Source organism: Staurois parvus, unplaced genomic scaffold, assembly GCF_062004578.1.
Source record: "Staurois parvus isolate SC_StPar_1 unplaced genomic scaffold, SC_StPar_1.0 ptg002258l, whole genome shotgun sequence".
Taxonomy (NCBI): Eukaryota; Metazoa; Chordata; class Amphibia; order Anura; family Ranidae; genus Staurois; species Staurois parvus.
In genome coordinates this window covers 114,659-137,076 of record NW_028320054.1, presented here as the reverse complement: position 1 = coordinate 137,076, position 22,418 = coordinate 114,659, and the positions used below count along the sequence as shown (strand labels likewise).

General features: G+C 46.7%; 1 protein-coding gene across 1 annotated transcript in view; it reads right to left on the bottom strand.

Annotated features, from left to right (window-relative positions):
- Nucleotides 1–412: 412 nt before the first annotated feature.
- LOC149431445 (C4b-binding protein alpha chain-like) overlaps nt 413–22,418 on the bottom strand; it is a 123,655-nt gene continuing 101,649 nt past the window's right edge. The window contains exons 11-14 of the mRNA XM_089665596.1: nt 16,890–16,987; nt 12,817–13,006; nt 5,617–5,698; nt 413–683 (exon numbers count right to left, since the gene is read on the bottom strand). Coding sequence (XP_089521722.1) covers nt 413–683; nt 5,617–5,698; nt 12,817–13,006; nt 16,890–16,987 — 641 coding nt within the window. The remainder of the gene's footprint in view (nt 684–5,616; nt 5,699–12,816; nt 13,007–16,889; nt 16,988–22,418) is intronic.

Here is a 22,418-nt window from a genome sequence, read left to right as displayed (position 1 = left end):
ATGGTTAACTGAAAGCTGCTTCATTTATCAGTTGAGACCGGGACCTCCTGTAAGAGTCATTTTTGCTGGAGAGCATCTTACAGGAAGAGGATAAAAATGGATCTGCTGGCAGGATAGGCAACCCATTGGCCAACTGAAGGAGTGAAGATTGGCAGGCTGACAGCACAGCAGGCTGATACGGCTAAGCTACTGCTTCGCAATTAAGCAGCAAGGTTGTTACTGGCAGGATCTCCAGCTAAGAAATTTTTCAACAGATTAAAAAAAAAAAGAATTCCTTAAAAAAACTGAATACAGTAACACAGGAAGCCAAACATATAGAAAAGTAACATCATTTGCCCAGAAATCCATTACCATTTCCATCACAGCAGAGACTATCAGCCCTCATTCATGGCACTCACACACCAGGAAGACATCAGTATAGACATACGTGTTTCCAGCGGCTGGTGACCCGAATGTAGACGGTGTAGTTGATGGTGGAGATAAGAGGAGCATTGTGGAACCCATTATAATGGTGGTTATCCCCCAAGGTGAAGGTTCTGGGTCCGGTGAGGGTCTCTGCAGGAAGGACAGCTGCAGTATAACGGCTCGGGGACCAGCTAAAGTTGTACGGTGTGTTCTTAAAATTCAGACACTCCTTTGTTGAATTGTCTTCCTGACCACCAAGGACAATAATTTCATAGGAGCTGCAGACGGAAAATACCGGAATAATCTCAATTATGCAATAGAACACACGTGCTTACCTCTTCTGTGCTTACTTAAACATTTCCATTTAAAATGCTTTTATATCTACGCAGATAAAGACAGTCTGCAGAACTCCTAACACATCATATTTCAGGAATAGTGATGGGCAGAACACCCCCGTGTTCAGTTTGCAGTTGGACGTTCGAACCTAATGAACATTCGACAGCGAACTTCAAACTCAATGCAGATCTATGGTATGAGGACTTGGGTACTGCCCTGAGAGACATGAATCAGTGAAAAAATAAAAAACTGAGAAAGTACTGTTTTTAACGGCCTCCCGCTCGCCATATCAGGTAATGACAGGTGGACGGTGGTTCTCTCGTTCTGGGAGGAGGTCATATGACGTCCTCCCATTCTAACAGGGCATGTGCGCCCTCGGAGGCGCGCGGTGCGACAATCAGTGGTGCGCTGTGTCTCTGGGACACAGCGGATCACCAATCACTGTAAAGAGCCAATGAACTCGGCTCTGTCATGTGATCAGCTGTGTCCAATCACAGCTGATCACATGTAAATAGGAAATGCTGGTTATTGGCAGTTCTCTCCTCACGCTGACAGCACGTGAGGAGAGGAGAGCCGGTGATCGGCATACCTCAGAGGGGACATCTACACTGATCATCAGGGCACTGATGATCAGTGCCCTGATGATCAGTGTAGCCCCATCAGTGCCACCCGTCAGTGCCCATCAATGCCAAATACCAGTGCCCATTAATGCCACATACCAGTGCCCATCAGTGTATATCAATGCCACATATCAGTGCCTACCAGTGCACATCAATGCCACATACCAGTGCCCATCAGTGTATATCAATGCCACATATCAGTGCCTACCAGTGCACATCAATGCCACATATCAGTGCCTACCAGTGCACATCAATGCCACATATCAGTGCCCATCACAGCTGCCTTTCAGTACCGCCTATCAGGGCAAGTCAGTGTCACCTATTAGTGCCAGTCAATGCCGCCTATCAGTGCCCGTCAATGCCACTTATCAGTGCCCATCAGTGCTGCTTATCAGTGCCCATCAGTGCTGCCTATCTGTGCGATATATGAGTGCTGCTTTTCAGTGCCCATCGGTGATGCCTGTCAATGCTCATCAGTGCATCCTCATTAATACTGCTTGTCAGTGCCCATCAGTGCCGCCTGTCCATGCCCATCACTGCAGACTCATTAGCGCACATCAATGAAGGAGAAAAATTATTTATTTACAAAATTTTATAACAGAAACTAAGAAAAAAACTTGTTTTTTAAAAATTTTCAGACTTTTTTAGTTTGTTTAGCAAAAAGTAAAAACCCCAGAGGTGATTAAATACCACCAAAAGAAAGCTCTATAGGTCTCACAAAAATGATACAAAATTTTGTTTGGGTGCAATGTTGCATAACCGTGTAATTGTCATTCAAAGTGCGACAGCACCGAAAGCTGAAATTTGGCCTGGGCAGGAAGGGGGTAAAAGTGTCTGGTAGGCAAGGGGTTAAAGGAGCAGTCATTTTTCATTGCTTAAAGTGAAAAAAAAAAGGAAGAAAAATTCCTTTAAATATCATGCCTGGGGGGTCCCCTTAAACTACCAGCAGAGCTGCACATCTGTACAATGTATAGAACCTGCTGCAGCTGGACTGACATTTTTTTTAAATGGAAGGTTAGTAGGAACCCCACAGAAAAAAATAAAAACAAAAAAAGTGTGTGGGGTTCACTCTAAAAGCCTTACCAGGTGCTTTAGGCCTGGTAGGACTTTTAAGGGGAACCCACATCCCAAAAATGGAGGGGGGGAAGTGCATGGGGTTCCCCCAAAAGTCATACCATGCCCTTTAGGCCTGGTAGGACTTTGAAGGAGAACCCAACCCACAAAAAATTGGGGGAAAAAGCATGGGGTCCCTCCTACATTCCTACCAGACCCTTGATCTGAGCACAAGCCTGGCAGGGCAGAAAAGGGGGGTGATTAGGCACCCCCCTCCTCCTTGTCGCTTACCAGACCATGGGATGGTGTCCCCATGCTGATGGGGACAAGGGTCTCTTCCCCACAACCCTGGCCCTACAGTTGTGGGGGTCTGCGTGTAGGGGGGCTCATTAGTATCAGGGTAACCCTTTAAAAAAGTGGGCACCCTGATGCTGCCCCCTCCTTGTGAATGAGTAAGGGGTACTTATACCCCTACCCATTCACTAAAGGGTTAAATTTATAAAAAATAAAGAAACCAGACTTTTGAAAAATTCCTTTAATTGAACAAGAAGCAAAACAACAGCTTTTGACAAGTCCTTTATTTAAAAAAAAAAAAAGCAAAAAAATGGTTCCATTGATGTAATCCATCGTCAGTCGTGGTGTCCAGCATTGTTCTGATGACACCGACTCGGTGAAACAAAAAAAAAATGACGCCCGACGACCCATCCGCACCCTCCGTGCACTCGCTACAATATGACAGGTCTGACAGATGCAAACAAATCGGCGTGGATAGCGGTGACATCACGGCATGCTCAGATAAGGGTCTGGTATAGATGTTGGGGGGACCCCATTCCATTTTTTTTTTCACTTTTGGTGTGAGGTTCCCCCAAAAGATCACCATTCTAACCATGAAATGTGACATGACTCACCAAAATGTAGAACCTAACTGCACTGAAAGATGTCAAAATGTACTTAAAACTCCAAATGGACAAGGTACTGGGCGAAGTGACTCAAATGATCCGCAATGATTAATATTCCTCTAATTGGAATAATAAAAGAAAAAAACGCTCTAATAGTGCAGCAATGTCTTAAAATCACAATCTAATAGATAAAAACCTAAAATTCAGCATAGAAACTCGCACGGAACGCTGTCCATGGCATGCCCCTTTCTGAGTCTGTGAATCTCCAAGCCCTCCACCTATAACAGGCACAAGTACTGGGACAGGTTATTCCAGCGTCCAAGGCAAGGATAGGCAACTGTTCCCGCTCCCATGCCATGAAATGCTTGTACTGCCCTGCACCCATTCCCTGCCCCTTTGTTCCAGCTGCCTATGGTTTTCATGGGGTGGGCACTGCATGTGTGTGGCCAATTGCTTGCTTTCTAGCAGCTAGAAGGTAGTTGTCCATGAATGGTGTGTTTTTCGTGTCAGCTATGGGTGGAAAGTGGACATGCTGTAGATGTCAGAGTGGACATGAAGCCATGGCCTGCTAGTTATTAGCCACTGATTTGGAGTACAGTGAGGGTCCCCCCTACTACTCTGCCAGGGGTAACTGTCCCTCTCAGGCACTCAGCCTGCTCTCTAGGACCACCTCTACTCTAAGGGTGTGGTGAAGAGTAAGAGGGATTCATTCTTTCCCCAAAGGGTTAACTGAAGTAAGGACACTTCTAGAATGGGTCTCAGCTGTCTTTCTAGGCCATCAAGACTGAAGAAGCTGGGAAACCATCCCAACAGAATTAAAGCTGTCTTCCTCAGACTTACATGTTTAGAAAGGTGGATAAGAGGCACTGGAACCCTGGAGACTCTTTATGGGCTTCTTCACATTTGCCACCACCGTCAGAAGATGGTTGACAGGCAGCTGGAAGGTCACCTCTTCACTCCCTTTATTAACCCTGAAAAGCCGGCACCCCTGTGCCAAAACCACGTGCATTACACACTGTTGTGGGGCGGTTGCAGTGTAGCCTCATTCACTTGAATGAGTAGCATTTGGTAAGGCAGCACCACTAGGGTATAAATGTTGCCAGGACTGCAGCATGCACCCAACCCCATCTGGCCGCCAGCTTAAAGGGGACATTTGAGGGAAGGTACTCAACACCTTTTTTTTTTAAACGCACCTTGGCTGCCCATGTGAATGAACTTTATATGCTTAATAATTTATTTCAGGTACTTATATAGCTCTGTCAATTTACGCAGCGCTTTACATATATATTGTACATTCACATCAGTCCCTAACCCTCAAGGGGCGTACAATCTACGGTCCCTAACCTTCAAGGGGTGTACAATCTAAGGTCCCTAACTCACATCCATACAATAATAATAATGCTGTCATCCAATGTTATGGTGATAGTATAAATACGGAGAATCTGAATATTGGGGCTGGCAGCTTCTGAACACCACAAATCTTTCATGATCACCTTGGGTTGTGATGGGGATGAATGAGTTAGGAAATTAAGGCACCGCTCCTAAAGTCACTGTAGGGTCTAAAGCAGCAAATCCTCAATACATGGTCCACCAAAAGCTGGTGGTGTCAGCAGGGAGTGCCGATAAGTTAGAAAAACTATTAGATGGGCATCTTAGTGATCGCAATATACGGAGATATGGGAATGGTAGTGACACACACAGGTTGAACTGGAGGGACTGGCGCAGGGGTGGACTGACAACTCATGGGGCCCCCGGGCAATAGGGGATCATGGGTCCCTGTGTCCTTGCCCAAACTCAAAAAAGCCTATGAAAAAGGTACCAGGGGCATCTCATGGGGCCCCTACTGACCCCGGGCCCTTGGGCAGTGCCCGAGTTTCCAAATGGTCAGTCCGCCCCTGGACTGGCGTCTTTTTTTAACCTTAGCAGCTATGGAGCATCTTCTTCTACAGTAGAGAGGCAGAAAAATCACCACACAGGGATACATAGCACACTGATGTCCAAAGAAAGAATGTGTAGACTGAATCACAGAGATCAGCTGCACACTGATGATGTCAATATTCTCAAAAAACTTTATTGTTCCCAATGGCACACTGAAAGGCCTACCTGGGACATCCTCCCACATTTCCCCTAGAGATGGGCTAAGCTGGTCTCTAAGGTGAAATGCATCAGTGGTGGAGGTCCCAAGATGGGCTTCCAGCGTTCACATCCAGAACAATAAAGTTTTATGAAAATGCTGACACCAGTCTTTGTGATTCAATATTCAATTAAACACAGAGCAAGTCAAATTATTAGTCGTTTCCCACCTGATTGGCCCATTCAGATTAAGAACCGGGTGGAGCTGTAAAGTGCCATCACGTATTGTCTTCTCCATGTGAAGAGGAGGATCTGGAAAGGAAGATTCAGGAATCAGGAAACAGAAGTGATCTGCTGTGTGCCAGTACAGGCGGTCTGACCATAGATGCCACGGAAACTGCACACTGTATAATGAGGTCAGACTTGGACCACGCTTTGGGTAATGTTTGATAAATGACAGCACGGCACAGTATTGGGTTTCCACACAATTCTGCACATAAAGGGTCTCTAAAGATGTCAGGTAGTCAGGAAACTGTCTATCACACTTTGGGAGACCCTAAAATCAAAGGCTGCTACAACTGGACAGGTTATTGTTCGGAAAAGTTAAGTAAAAGAATTAAAAAATAAAGAAAGTTGTTTTAGTGGGTTAATGTCATATTGTTACTGTGTGTTAGGCCTCTTTCACACAGGCGGTTCGATCGGGTCCACCTGTCAGTTGTTCAAGCGGACCCGATCGGACCATCTATAGACCTCTATGGACCAGCTGTTGTCACCGATCCGATCCTGTTTGCCAAAAACACACGGATGGGGAACCGTTCCCCATCGGTCCGGCAGATCAGATCGGATGGCAGGTGGAAATGGACAGGCGGTCCGTTTCCATCCAACCGCCCTATAGAAAAAGAGCAGGCTGTGTCTGTGTCCGCTCTGCAGTAGTGGAGCGGACACAGACCTGTCATTCACTTGCTCAGCTGAGACATCCCCCGCTGAGCATACAGATCCACTAGCGGGTCCGTCCAGTCTGAAAGGGGCTTATTTGTTAACTGTTGTTGTTTGCTTTGCAGGAACACCAATCAGCTGCAGCCCTGATCTGTGTATTCTGACAGCAGAGTGCTACTCTCAGAATACATGCAGTGCATTCATAAAGTATTCAGACCCCCTTCACTTTTTTCAATGTTATGTTACATCCCCATACTACAGTTGTTTAAATTCATTTTTTTCTCATTAATCTACACTCAGTACCCCATAATAACAAAGAAAAAACAGAATTTTAGAAATGTTTGCAAATTTATTAAAAAGGAAATGCTGAAATATCACATTGGCATAAGTATTCAGACCCTTTGCTCTAACACCTGAAATTTAGCTCAAGTGCCTCCCGTTTCTCTTGCTGAGATGTTTCTACAGCTTGATTGGAGTCCACCTGTGGTAAATGCAATTGATTGGACATGATTTGGAAAGGCACACACCTCTCGAAAAAAGGCCTCCCAGCTGACAATGCACACTATATCAGAGCAAAAGCCATGAGGTCAGAGGAACTGTCGGCAGAGCTCAGAGACAGGATTATTGCAAGGCACAGATATGGAGAAGGCTAGAAAAATTCTGCTGCACTGGAGGTTCCCGAGAGCACAGTGGCCTCCATAATACAAAAATGGAAGAAGTTTGGCACAACCAGGACTCTTCCAAGAGCTGGTCACCTGGCCAAACTGAGAAATCACAGGCTGAATGAAAAAAAAACATTACATGTATGCCCAGCATTAACCCCTCGCCTACTGGGCACTCCCCCCCCCCCTTCCTGCCCAGGCCAATTTCCAGCTTGCAGCACTGTCACACTTTGAATGACAATTGTGCGGTCATGCAATACTGTACCCATATGAAATTTGTATCATTTTTTTTTTTCACACAAATAGAGCTTTCTTTTGGTGGTATTTGATCCCCGCTGGGGGGTTTTATTTTTTGCGCTATAAACAAAGAAAATGTAAAATTTTATACTAGAAACAAAGAAAAACTTTTTTTTTCAAAATTTTTGCTAATAGGTAATTTTTCTCCTTCACTGATGTCCGTGGATGAGGCTGCACTGATAAGCAGCACTGATGGGCACTGATAGGCAGCACTGATTGGCAGTGATGAGGTGACATGGATAGGCAGCATTGATGGGCACCGATGAGGTGGCACGGATAGGCAGCACTGATGGGCACTGACAAGGTGGCACAGATAGGCAGCATTGATAGGCAACACTGATGAGCTGGCACTGATAGGCAGCGCTGATGGGCAGTGATTGGCAGCACTGCTGGGCACTGACTGATGGCACTGCTGGGCACTGACTGGCAAAACAGCTGGGCACTGATGGGCAGCACTGCTAAGAAGCACTGATGGGTGGCACTGATGGACACAGGTGGGTGGCACTGCTGGGCACAGGTGGGTGGCACTGCTGGGTACAGGTGGGAAGCACTGATTGGCACAGGTTGGTGGCACAGGCAGGTGGCACTGTTGGGCATTGATCTGCACTAAGCAGCACTGATGGGCACTCATAGGCAGCACTGATTGGCAGTGATGAGGTGGCATGAATAGGCAGCATTGATGGGCACTAATGAGGTGGCACGGATAGGCAGCACTTATGGGCACTGATGAGGTGGCATGGATAGGCAGTACTGATGGGCACTGATGAGGTGGAATGGATAGGCAACACTGATGGGCACTGACAAAGTGGCACAGATAGGCAGCACTGATGGGCACTGATAGGAGGCACTGATAGGCAGCATTGATAGGCAGCACTGATGAGCTGGCACTGCTAGGCAGCACTGATGGGCAGTGATTGGCAGCACTGCTGGGCACTGATGGGTGGCACTGACTGATGGCACTGCTGGGCACTGACTGGCAAAACAGCTGGGCACTGATGGGCAGCACTGCTAAGAAGCACTGATGGGGGGCACTGATGGACACAGGTGGGTGGCACTGCTGGGCACAGGTGGGTGGCACTGCTGGGCACAGGTTGGAAGCACTGATTGGCACAGGTTGGTGGCACAGGGGGGTGGCACTGTTGGGCGCTGATGATCAGTGCCGATCCCTTCGCTGACAATTGACAGTTCTCAGCAGTACTTTCTTCACAGCGTGAGAAAAGTGCAGCCAATAACCAGCAACTGTATTTACCCGGTGATCTACTGTGTCATTGGACACAGCTGATCACATGGTAAAAGGTCGCTGTGATTGGCCTTTTATCACATCACGTGATCAGCTGTGTCCGTAGGTCACAGCGATCACTGGCGGTGCCAGGTGCATACCGCTGGGGATGCACAGGGGGTGTGTTCTGGGAGGACGTCTATGGACGTGATTGGGAAGTGTTTAAAGCTAGGGGTGGCTGTGTGGTGGAAACTTCTAATGTTGGGTATACACTTTTTCTGGTCCAGATTGGGCCTCCTCGGTAGCAGTAGCTCCTATGCTCAGCATGTACTTTTTTCTGGCAGAGACTTCTTCATTTACATCAATCGATGAACAAAAAAAAAAAAAGAACATTACATGTATACCCAACATTAGGAGTGTGGCAGAAACTCCTAATGATGGCCATGCACATAATTATTATTATTATACAGTATTTATAAAGCGCAAACAGTTCACTCAGCGCTGTACATTACAATGGGAGACAATACATGAGACAGTATAATAACAATACAGTGTGATACACGAGGGGTTTGAGGGCCCTGCACCTTGGAGCTTACAATCTAGAAGGGAGGGGATAGTGGTACGGGAGGAAAAGCTGTGGGGGATGGAGTGGTGGGAAGAGAGGAGGAGATCGGCAGTTAGTAGGGGGCGGGGTAGGCTTCCCTGAATAGGTGTGTTTTCAGGGTGCGCCTAAAGGAGAGGAGAGTAGGTGATAGTCTGATGGATTGGGGTAGGGAGTTCCATAGGATAGGTGATGGCCTGGAGAAGTCCTGGAGGCGGGCATGGGAGGAGGAGACCAGGGAGCTAGAGAGAAGGAGGTTTTGTGAGGAACGGAGAGTGCGTTTTGGGTGGTATTTGGATATTAGGTCGGTGATGTAGTTTGGGGCAGTATTATGGACAGCTTTGTACGTCATTGTTAGCAGTTTGAATTTGATCCGTTGGGCAATCGGAAGCCAGTGGAGGGATTGGCAGAAACGGAGCGGTTGGTAAGGTGGATGATAATGTTTTTAACGACCTTAAAATGCCAGGACAGTTCAAACACTCCCTCCCAAATTACCCCTTTTTGGAAAGCAGACACCCCAAGGTATTTTCTGAGAGCCATGCTAAGTCCATGGAAGACTTTATTTTTTTGCTACAAGTTTTTTTTTTTTATACAAAGTTGTCACTTTAGTGAAATATTTAACACATGTGTCATAGCTATATGTGACATTACACCCCAAAACACATTCTTCTACTTCTCCCGCGTGTGGGGATACCACATGTGTGAGACTTTTTAGGCAGCCTAGCCATGTACAGGGGCCCAAAATCCAATGGCCACCTTCAGGCTTTCAACGTGTTTTAATTCTGCATTATATTTCCTGACTACCTATCATATTTTTGGAGACCTTAAAATGCCAAGGACAGTATAATTCCTCCCCCCTTTTTAGGAAAGTAAACACTGCAAGGTATTTGCTGAGAGGCATGGTGAATCTTTGGAAGATCTTATTTTTTGCTACAAGTTTTTGAAAAATGAAGAAAGAGAATGATTTTTTTGTTTTTCATTTTTCATAACCTTAAAAAAAAAAGTTAGATCTGCAAAATACTGACCATGCCTCTTATTAAATTCCTTGGAGTATCTTTTTCCAAACAGGGGTCATTTGAGGGATGTTTTTAGAGCCTCCAAAATTGTGATGGGTAAGTCAGGAAATCTAATGTGCAAGTTACTCCCTTTGAAAGCTCTTTTCTTTTACCAAAGACATGTAGCAGAATACATTTTGGCCTAAATGCATGAAGTAATTTTATTTTTTTTGATATGTTTTATACCTAAAAACAAACAATATTTTCTTCTTTCTACATTTTATGTATTTTTCACTTATATGATAAAAAAACAGTAGAGATTAAATACCACCAAAAGAAAGCTCTATATGTGTGAAAACATTAAATAAATTGTTTTTAGGTACAGTGTTGCATGATCACGTCAGGTAAAGTAGGTAGTGTTGAATAGAAAAAAAAGCCTTGGTCATGAAGGGGGTAAAACCATCCGGAGGACATGGGGTCAACTTATTTTCTCTTTTTTTTGTGTAATTATGTATATATTTATTTATTTATAGTCTTATGTGTTTTATGTTTATTGCTTGCAAGAATTTTATAAGAATCCTTTCATTGGTATTCATTGCAAAGAATGTCCCTTACATTGGTGATCAGTGGGAAGAATACCCATTACATTGGGGGTCAGTGGGAAGAATGTCCCTTACATTGGTGGTCAGTGGGAAGAATGTCCCTTATATCGGGGTCAGTGGGAAGAATGTCCCTTACATTGGGGGTGAGTGGGAAGAATGTCCCTTACATTGGAGGTCAGTGGGAAGAATGTCCCTTACATTGGTGGTCAGTGGGAAGAATGTCCCTTACATTGGTGGTCAGCGGGAAGAATGTCCCTTATATTGGTGGTCAGTGGGAAGAATGTCCCTTACATTGGGGGTCAGTGGGAAGAATGTCCCTTACATTGGTGATCAGTGGGAAGAATGTCCCTTACATTGGGGGGTCAGTGGGAAGAATGTCCCTTACATTGGGGGTCAGTGGGAAGAATGTCCCTTACATTGGTGATCAGTGGGAAGAATGTCCCTTACATTGGTGGTCAGTGGGAAGAATGTCCCTTACATTGGAGATCAGTGGGAAGAATGTCCCTTACATTGGTGATCAGTGGGAAGAATGTCCCTGACATTGGTGATCAGTGGGAAGAATGTCCTTTACATTGGTGGTCAGTGGGAAGAATGCCCCTTACATTGGAGATCAGTGGGAAGAATGTCCCTTACATTGGTGATCAGTGGGAAGAATGTCCCTTACATTGGGGGTCAGTGGGAAGAATGCCCCTTACATTGGAGATCAGTGGGAAGAATGTCCCTGACATTGGTGATCAGTGGGAAGAATGTCCCTTACATTGGGGGTCAGTGGGAAGAATGTCCCTTACATTGGGGGTCAGTGGGAAGAATGTCCCTTACATTGGGGGTCAGTGGGAAGAATGTCCCTTACATTGGTGATCAGTGGGAAGAATGCCCCTTACATTGATGATCAGTGGGAAGAATGTCCTTTACATTGGTGGTCAGTGGGAAGAATGTCCCTTACATTGGAATTCAGTGGGAAGAATGTCCCTTACATTGGGGGTCAGTGGGAAGAATGTCCCTTACATTGGGGGCCAGTGGAAAGAATGTCCCTTACATTGGGGGTCAGTGGGAAGAATGTCCCTTACATTGGGGGTCAGTGGGAAGAATGTCCCTTACATTGGAATTCAGTGGGAAGAATGTCCCTTACATTGGGGGTCAGTGGGAACAATGTCCCTTACATTGGTGGTCAGCGGGAAGAATGTCCCTTACATTAGGGGTCAGTGGGAAGAATGTCCCTTACATTGGAATTCAGTGGGAAGAATGTCCCTTACATTGGGGGTCAGTGGGAAGAATGTCCCTTACATTGGTGGTCAGCGGGAAGAATGTCCCTTACATTGGTGATCAGTGGGAAGAATGTCCCTTACATTGGGGGTCAGTGGGAAGAATGTCCCTTACATTGGTGGTCAGTGGGAAGAATGCCCCTTATATTGGGGATCAGTGGGAAGAAAGTCCCTTAAATTGGAGGTCAGTAGGAAGAATGTCCCTTACATCAGTGGTCAGTGGGAAGAATGTCCCTTACATTGGAGGTCAGTGGGAAGAATGTCCCTTACATTGGAGGTCAGTGGGAAGAATGTCCCTTACATCAGTGGTCAGTGGGAAGAATGTCCCTTACATTGGTGGTCAGTGGGAACAATTCTTCTAATATTGGTGGTCAGTAGGAAGAATGTCCCTTACATTGGTGATCAGCGGGAACAATATTCCTTATATTAGTGATCAGTGGGAAGAATTTCTCTTATATTGGTGTTCATCATAAAGGATGACCCTTACATTGGTGGTCAGTGGGAAAAATGATCCTTACATTGGAGTTCAGTGGAAAGAATGTCCCTTATATTGATGGCAAGTAGTCAGGATGCCACCATTACAGAAAGCTAAAAAATATCTGCCAAGTGGCCATGGACTTTTAATTATCCAGGCACCATTATATGTGTGATCACAGTTCATGGAACTCCTAGCAACTTCTGGAGGAACTCTGGTTGAGATTGGCTGCCATAGATGATCATCAAGTCGTTGCAGCAGCTTAGTGTCAGTGGTAAACCTTGCATTGTGGCACAAGATCACACATCCCCGCTTCAAATCAATGAATATCAATTGTTCTACCTAATAGCTTCCAATTCCCATGTCTGCCAGTGTACTCACCTCCAATATCAGTCTCAATGTTCTCAGTTGTAGCCTCCCCGACTCCAGCTGATAAGACTGCTCGGAGGGTGATGGTGTAGTTGGCTCCATACTGGAGGGGGATTTTATATTCCATCACATTGGGTGGAAACTGGAGAGATTCATCCAAAGCAAAGGACACATTGTAATCCCTCCAGGCTGAGATATTCATCTACAAGAAATTACATCTTATGTGACTCCTATTGTGGACATGGAGTTAAAAGATTAATTAAGTAAATGGGTTCTTTAGTAAGATGAAAAGAAATTAGTGATAATAATGCCGGACCCTGCATTCACTATATCCGCTCTCCCCGGACCCCGCATTCACTATATCCGCTCTCCCCGGACCCCGCATTCACTATATCCGCTCTCCCCGGACCCCGCATTCACTATATCCGCTCTCCCCGGACCCCACATTCACTATATCCGCTCTCCCTGGACCCCGCATTCACTATATCCGCTCTCCCCGGACCCCGCATTCACTATATCCGCTCTCCCCGGACCCCGCATTCACTATATCCGCTCTCCCCGGACCCCGCATTTACTATATACGCTCTCCCCGGACCCTGCATTCACTATATCCGCTCTCCCCGGACCCCACATTCACTATATCCGCTCTCCCCGGACCCCGCATTTACTATATACGCTCTCCCCGAACCCCGCATACACTATATCCGCTCTCCCCGGACCCCACATTCACTATATCCGCTCTCCCCGGACCCCGCATTCACTATATCGCTCTCCCCGGACCCCGCATTCACTATATTGCTCTCCCCGGACCCCACATTCACTATATCCGCTCTCCCCGGACCCCGCATTCACTATATCCGCTCTCCCCGGACCCCGCATTCACTATATCCGCTCTCCCCGGACCCCACATTTACTATATACGCTCTCCCCGAACCCCACATTCACTATATCCGCTCTCCTTGGACCCCGCATTCACTATACCCGCTCTCCCCGGACCCCGCATTCATTATATCCGCTCTCCCCGGACCCCACATTCACTATAGCCGCTCTCCCCGAACCCCACATTCACTATATCCGCTCTCCCTGGACCCCGCATTCACTATATCCACTCTTCCCAGACCCTGCATTCAATGTATCCGCTCTCCCCGGACCCCGTCTTCACTATATCCGCTCTCCCCGAACCCCGCATACACTATATCCGCTCTCCCCGGACCCCACATTCACTATATCCGCTCTCCCCGGACCCCGCATTCACTATATCGCTCTCCCCGGACCCCGCATTCACTATATTGCTCTCCCCGGACCCCACATTCACTATATCCGCTCTCCCCGGACCCCGCATTCACTATATCCGCTCTCCCCGGACCCCGCATTCACTATATCCGCTCTCCCCGGACCCCACATTTACTATATACGCTCTCCCCGAACCCCACATTCACTATATCCGCTCTCCCCGGACCCCGCATTCACTATACCCGCTCTCCCCGGACCCCGCATTCATTATATCCGCTCTCCCCGGACCCCAGATTCACTATAGCCGCTCTCCCCGAACCCCACATTCACTATATCCGCTCTCCCTGGACCCCGCATTCACTATATCCACTCTTCCCAGACCCTGCATTCAATGTATCCGCTCTCCCCGGACCCCGTCTTCACTATATCCGCTCTCCCCGAACCCCGCATTCAATATATCCACTCTCCCCGGACCCCGCATTCACTATGTCCGCTCTCCCCGGACCCCGCCTTCACTATATCCGCTCTCCCCGGACCCCGCATTCAATATATCCGCTCTCCCCGGTCCCCACATTCACTATATCCGCTCTCCCCGGACCCCGCATTCACTATATCCGCTCTCCCCGGACCCCGCATTCACTATATCCGCTCTCCCCGGACCCCGCATTCATTATATGCGCTCTCCCCGGACCCCACATTCACGATATCCGCTCTCCCCGGACCCCGCATTCACTATATCCGCTCTCCCCAGACCCCGCATTCATTATATGCGCTCTCCCCGGTCCCCACATTCACTATATCCGCTCTCCCCAAACCCCACATTCACTGTATCCGCTCTCCCCGGACCCCGCATTCACTATATCCACTCTTCCCAGACCCTTGACACAGGATTTCTAGAGCATTATGGGTTATCTAAAGGGACTGCACTGGCTGTCTTATATTGGACACTCAGAATAAAATCTCAGTTTTAGTTTGAGCTACTGAGCTTCCTAAACAGCAGGAATTTTTTTTAATCAGGAGGTAAGGAGAAACTGGAAACATGTGAAATGGAGCCAATAGCTCCACCCGCTGACTGGATATGAGAACATATATATTACTTCATAAACAATGCATTGCGCTGATAGAAATTCAATACACAATTAAGTGCATAAATGCAAACAAGTTCTGATGTTGAATAAAAAGTAAAAAGTGTGAAGTGTATCTTCGCATCACCTCCACCAATCCAGTGTTCCCGGCCACCACCACATTGATTGACGTACTGGAACATTGGACCCCAAAACAAAAGAGGTTGCCCACCGCGTCCTTACTGGCTCATATGTCAGTGAGATTCCCTGCTGACAGCAGGATGCAAACAGAAGAATTGCTGGCATTAAATTTTTTTTTCTAAAATAAAAACAGCGTGGGGGTCCCCCCAATCCATACCAGGCCCTTTGGTTCTGGTATAAATTTTGAGGGGAACCCTACACCAAAAAAAAAAAAATCTTAGGTTCCCCCCAAAATCCATACCAGACCCTTATCTGATCATAGCAGCCTGGCAGGTCAGGAGAGGGGGAGACAAATAAGCACCCCCCTTTTCCTGAACCATACCAAACCACATTTCCTCAACATGGGGGGTGCTCTAGGGGGGATTCCCCCCAAACCACCTTGTCCCCATGTTGATGAGGACAAGGGCCTCTTCCCCAGAACCCTGGCCCGGGGGTTGTGGGGGAGGGGGGGGGTTACTTATCAGAATCTGGAAGTCCCCTTTAACAAGGGTGACCAAGATCTTGGCTCCCACCATGTGAATGAGTAGGGGTTTATAGTACCCCTACTCATTCACCCAAAAATGTGCAATATAAATAAAAACACACAATTTGGGGCATTTTTTTTACCTACAAAAAATGTGCATTTATTCTTTTTTCTTCAAAAGCTGAACTTAGCCTTCAGTGTCTCATTGTGCCCTGGCCTGGGAGTTGTGGGGGAGGGGGGTTACTTATCAGAATCTGGAAGCCCCCTTTAACAAGGAGGCCCTAGATCTTGGCTCCCGCCATGTGAATGAGTAGGGGTTCATAATACCCCTACTCATTCACTGAAAAAAAACGTGCAATGTAAATAAAAACACAGACAACTTTTAGCATTTTTTTTAACCTAGAAAAAATGTGCATTTATTCTTTTTTCTTCAAAAAGTGAACTTAGCCTTCAGTGTCTCATTGTGCCGTTCACACCCCGGGGTTACAGATGGGAATTATTCATTCCAGACACGTTGGTGTGTTGTAGAATTCAGGAATTATATTGTTGCTGGCTTTTCCTTTTCAATTTAGTGGAAATGAACTCTCAAAACATTTTTACAATAATCCCCCCTGAAGGTGAATGTCATAGTGTGTATCATGCACTTCATACTAGCTAAGTGAAAATTAGCTGAAAAAAAAAATACCAAATCATCAGCGAGGAAAAAAAACCCCTAGATTTTAACTTGCACATAATCAGATGATAGAAACTAGCAGAGCTTCATCCCATTCACTAAGCTAAGGGATAATTCCTTGAAAGTGAACAGTTTATTCCCCTTCAGTAAAGTAGCTCCATTGTGTCTGAAAGGAAACAACCAGGGCTGTGTTCTCTTGTTAGTTAACTCACAGTGCTCTGGGAACCTTGTGTCATAGATCCATCCTGTATAAAAAAAATGTCTATTTGTAAATCACCATAAAAAAAAAATCTCTTAAACATCTTTTCTAAAATGTATTCACTTCAAAAAGTCTGATAGCATTGACCAGCAACCATTACCTTTAGATACAACAATCAGTCTTCACTATGTAAGGAGTAATAGGTCAATATGGAATCGAGAATAAAATCTGCAAATTGTAAAATGATCTTACCTGGAATCCGGTGATTAGTCCCCATTGCTTAGAAAATCTCCATCTAATTGTGTTATCTTCCATTGATGGAACTTTCACTATTTCAGGCTGGCCAGGTACTGGATGGAAATAAAACGAATGTTACAGATTCCAATTAGAGTAAACTGTCCATACACCCAGAGGTCGGAGAATCCAGATCCCCCTGCAATGATCTGCACAACTAGAATATAGAGATAATAAACAGAGAAAGACACACATCTACTTGTGGTTTTTTCTTTTCACTCCTATTCCTTCTATTCCACCAGACCCCAATCCTATTCCTTCTATTCCACAGACTCCGCTCCTATTCCTTCTATTCCACCAGACCCCAATCCTATTCCTTCTATTCCACCAGACCCCAATCCTATTCCTTCTATTCCACCAGACCCCGCTCCTATTCCTTCTATTCCACCAGACCTCGCTCCTATTCCTTCTATTCCACCAGACCCCGCTCCTATTCCTTCTATTACACCAGACCCCGCTCCTATTCCTTCTATTACACCAGACCCCGCTCCTATTCCTTCTATTCCACCAGACCCCACTCCTATTCCTTCTATTCCACCAGACCTCGCTCCTATTCCTTCTATTCCACCAGACCCCACTCCTATTCCTTCTATTCCACCACACCCCAATCCTATTCCTTCTATTCCACCAGAACCAACTCCTATTCCACCATACCCCGCTCCTATTCCTTCTATTCCACCAGACCCCACTCCTATTCCTTCTATTCCACCACACCCCACTCCTATTCCTTCTACTCCACCAGACCCCACTCCTATTCCTTCTATTCCTCCAGACCCCGCTCCTATTCCTTCTATTCCTCCAGACCCCGCTCCTATTCCTTCTATTCCTCCAGACCCAACTCCTATTCCTTCTATTCCACCATACCCCACTCCCATTCCTTCTATTCCACCAGACCCACATCTATTCCTTCTTTTTCACCATACCCCGCTCCTATTCCTTCTGTTCAACCAGACCCCGCTTCTACTCCTTCTATTCCACCAGACCCCACTCCTATTCCTTCTATTCCACCAGACCCCACTCCTATTCCTTCTATTCCTCCAGACCCCACTCCTATTCCTTCTACTCCACCAGACCCCGCTCCTATTCCTTCTATTCCACCAGACCCCGCTCCTATTCCTTCTATTCCACCAGACCCCGCTCCTATTCCTTCTACTCCACCAGACCCCGCTCCTATTCCTTCTTTTCCACCAGACCCCGCTCCTATTCCTTCTATTCCACCAGGCCCCGCTCCTATTCCTTCTACTCCACCAGACCCCGCTCCTATTCCTTCTTTTCCAACAGACCCCACTCCTATTCCTTCTATTACACCAGACCCCACTCCTATTCCTTCTATTCCAACAGACCCCACTCCTATTCCTTCTATTCCACCAGACCCCGCTCCTATTCCTTCTATTCCACCAGACCTCCCTCTTATTCCTTCTATTCCACCAGACCTCATTCCTATTCCTTCTACTCCACCAGACCCCACTCCTATTCCTGCTATTCCACCCAGGGTCTGGCGCATGTTTTGCAAGTGGCTAGTGCAAGGAAAGGTTACCAGTCTGTCAGGTACAGTACTAGTGGTAGGGAGAAGTTCTGGAAGAGTAGGGAATCATGGGGCCTATGCCTGGAACTTCAGAAAGCTCCCCTTTGGGTTGAATCAGCCAGGCCACATTGCACTCTCCTTGTCCTTGACAGGTGCTGTCTTCAGCTCGAGTCTACGCACTGCTGACTCTCAACTCCAACTGTTGTAAGTGCCCCGGTGGGCATTCTGCAATACATTGTTTTCTCCAACCCTGGACTCAGTGTTTTCTGCTGACACACCATGCTGCACCTATCCAACATACTTAGGTGTACACATGTGCAAAAGGCTGTTTTTTGTCTGCACAGGTGTTTCATGCATCCATGTGCAAGCAGTCCCTTTGATATTTATAGGGATGCAGCAGCTGCACAAACACAGTCACTGCTCCGAATTTACCATCGATATAGGTCCTATCAGCATTCAGAGATCTGCACATGCAGGAATGTCAGACTGGAAGCAGCTGTGTCTGTGCAGCTGCTGCATCCCAATAGACATCAGTTGAAGTGCCTGCATGCAAATTCATGGGCCTCTGCATGGGTGTATGCCTACGTGAACAAGGACTTAGTTCATAACAGGAGTTTCTCCAATCATATTCCAGGCTAGCAAACCTGAGAGATGAATGGTTCCTCCCTAACAGGAAACACAATCAGATAAGCAATGTCCCTTGATGTTAGATTAGGTTTCCTACCAGCAGGCTGTGCATTGTTTGTTGTTTTTCTCCTGACCACTGGGTCAGAAAGTCTTCTTCTGGGGCAGATCTGCAAAGCTAAGTGGCAGTGGAGCTTTTTCCCGATGTCTCAGTGGATTCCGCCTTGTTTTCCAGGTTTGACTCCTGAAGCACCCCTGGTTTTCATGGCCCTGTCCTTCCCTTCCTTCCTTTTGGAATATTTGTGTCCCTGGGTGTGTGTTGGCAGTGTTTTTTTGGGGGGCTTTTGCTTCGGCACAGCCATCAGAGGAGCAGTATGTCCTCCTGGCCTCGGTTTCATCTGTGTTGTTGCTTCCTGGAAGCCAGGCACATTATTTCTGGGAGCCCAGCAGAATACAAACCAGGATACACAATGCAACTTTGTAGCTGACCAGGAGGAACAGCAACTGGGGGGAGGTGATTTTGACCACTACCCTCCTTTCACGGTGGACTCTATATGTAAAGAACGGCCTTGTGGCTGTTAGAAAAGGGGAAAGCATGAGGTGGTGAGAGCTTCACTTATCTGTTTGGGTTGACGGCAGAGTGGGTTGTTGTCCTATTCAAGAAGAAGCGGGACAGGAGCTTGAATGATTTGGCGCCGATAGTCAGCCAGTCACAATTCACCCTTACAAAAGGTCTTCTTCATGTTATAGCACTATACATGAAGTCAAAAGGAAAGAAAAGCCTAGTATTATAGTTGTCCTATCCAAGAAGAGGGGCAGGAACATGAGTATGCAACCATATCTTGGGGTGCATTCTGGGTTCTTCAGAGATGCCTTCATATGGCTTCATGTATAGTGGAACGGGTATTTGGCGCACTCGGAAAAGGGTTAAAATGGTGTATGCAGAATACACCAGGACTAAAAACATCCTTAAGATATAAGGTAGTCCTTATACCAGTCCTTGTTGGTAGCTTAACTAGAAGGCAGCCAGCCAGTGAAGAGCTAGAGAGCGCCCTGTAGAGAAGTCAAAAGGAAAGAAGAGCGGTGCCCTCTAAGTGCAGCAATAAAAACTCTTCAATAAAACATAAATGTGTGATGCAGTCCACTCACAAAGGCATGATAGAGAAGCTCTTCTCATGTCACATCACATAATAGGCATCCACTGTGGGGAGGGATGCGAGTCTCTGTGCGTAGCGGTGGGTCCGGTGTTAGGCGGTGATGCTGGTGGCTTCCACCATTTCCTCCGAGTTCTGGGACACAGCAAGTAAGCACTATGGACAGAGGGGACATCACATCCGGTCACGTGATGGCGGGGGGTGGTGCACGTTTGGAGCCTGTGTGCTCCCTCTTCAGGCCATGGAGGAGCCATCTTTAGGCCGGCACAATATACCTCTAGCGAAGGGGAGTAAGCAAGCACCTCCCACATTCGGCCATAGCCCAGGTGATAGACTCTAGTGACATAAATTAACCCCTCCCCCTTCCTGAGGATTTCCCCCCCTTCCTGACCAGGCCATTTTTTGCGTTCTGGCGCTACCGTTACTTTAACTGACAATTGCATGGTCATGCATTGCTGCTCCCGAATGAAATTTATGTCCTCTTTTCACACGAATTGAGCTTTCTTTTGGTGATTTGATTGCCTGTGCGTTTTTTTATTTTTTTTTCGCTATTACAATTAAAAAAAAATACCAACAATTTTGAGAAAAAAACAATATTTTTGACTTTTTGCTATTAAACACGTCCAGTAAAAAAATTTAAAAAAATAAAATTTTGTCATAAATTTCAGTCAAAATGTATTCTGCTCCGTGTCTTTGCTAGAGAAAAGTCCCAATACGTGTAAATTAATTGGTTTACGTGAAAGTTAGAGCGTTTACAAATGGCGGTATAGATACTGGGATTTTTGTTTTTCTACTAGTAATGGCGGCAATCAGCAACTTATAGAGGGACTGTGGCATACATTCTGACACTGGGGGGGGAACTAACTTGGTGTCACTGACATCCCCAGTGACACCAATATAGTGATCAGTGCTAAAAAAAAAAAAGCACTGACACTGTACTAATGGCACTGGGCAGGAAGGGGTTAACAATGAGGGGTGATCAAAGGGTTAACTGTGTGCTGGGAGTGTTTTACTAGGGGGAAGGGGGGGTGTGCTTCACTGTAATCACACTGCTGTGGATGGCTGTGCTGTGCAGTATGTCCAAGCCTACAAGGAGGGAGACTGTTAGTGAACAAAGCAGTCCTCCTCCCCGTCGGAGATGCTCGGTAATCACCAGGCGCCGGCGGGCAATCAATGGCCGGGACCCAGTTAATGGCAGCCGCGGCCGTGAATGGCGGCGCAGGTAGGGCACCGCCATTACAACCCAGAAATGCAAAATCACATATATATAAGTGATTTTGCGCACCCCTGCCGCCCTGTAGCAGTATTACTGCTATAGGGCGGTCGGGATGTGGTTAACTAAACTAAAAACTAAAATAGCACCTAGTAAAATCAAACGGCCTCCCACCACAGCCCATGCTCCCCTCACCTTTCTCAATATTAGGGGTATGTATCAATGGTGGAAACCCAGGTGCCTAACTTGCAAACATGTCACCCACGGCCAGAAAGAATTTTGTGCTAACGGGAAACCATACTCTATATCCGACTTCTTTAACTGTTCCACTCAATTCGTACTATGCTGCCTCACCTGCCCATGCGGCCTACTTCACGTTGGACGCACCCTCCGCACTCTCCGTAAAAGATTCTCTGAACACAGGCGGTTGGTAGAGGACGGCTCGGATCTACATAGTGCACCTCAACATTTTCTCGAGAATCATGACAGATCCTCCGAAGGCATAAAGATGTGGATTATGGAGTCCATGCCTCCCAGCCTTCCTACTTGCAGAACGCTTCAGACGCCTTTGTGAGAGGGAGACTTATTGGATTTGCTCCTGAGGGACATTAGTTCCCTGGGGGTTTAAACGAAGAACTAGGAATCAGCACCATCAGATAACTTTTTATAAATATATACCGTATTTTTCGCCGTATAAGACGCACTTTTTCTTCCCCAAAACTGGGGGGGAAAAGTTGGTGCGTCTTATATGACGAATAGAGAGAGAATCCGTGAGGCGCGGCCACGGCCGTAGGAAAGGCCGCGGCTTTGGCCTATCTCTGGAGCGGTCGGCCATCTTAGTACACCCGGCGGTGCGCGCTGACGTCATCACCCCCTCTGCTCGTGGATCCTACCATAGCGCGGATCTACAACAACAGGTGAGGAGCGGGGCAATGCAATGTTACTGGCTATTATTACTAATGTGGGGGCAA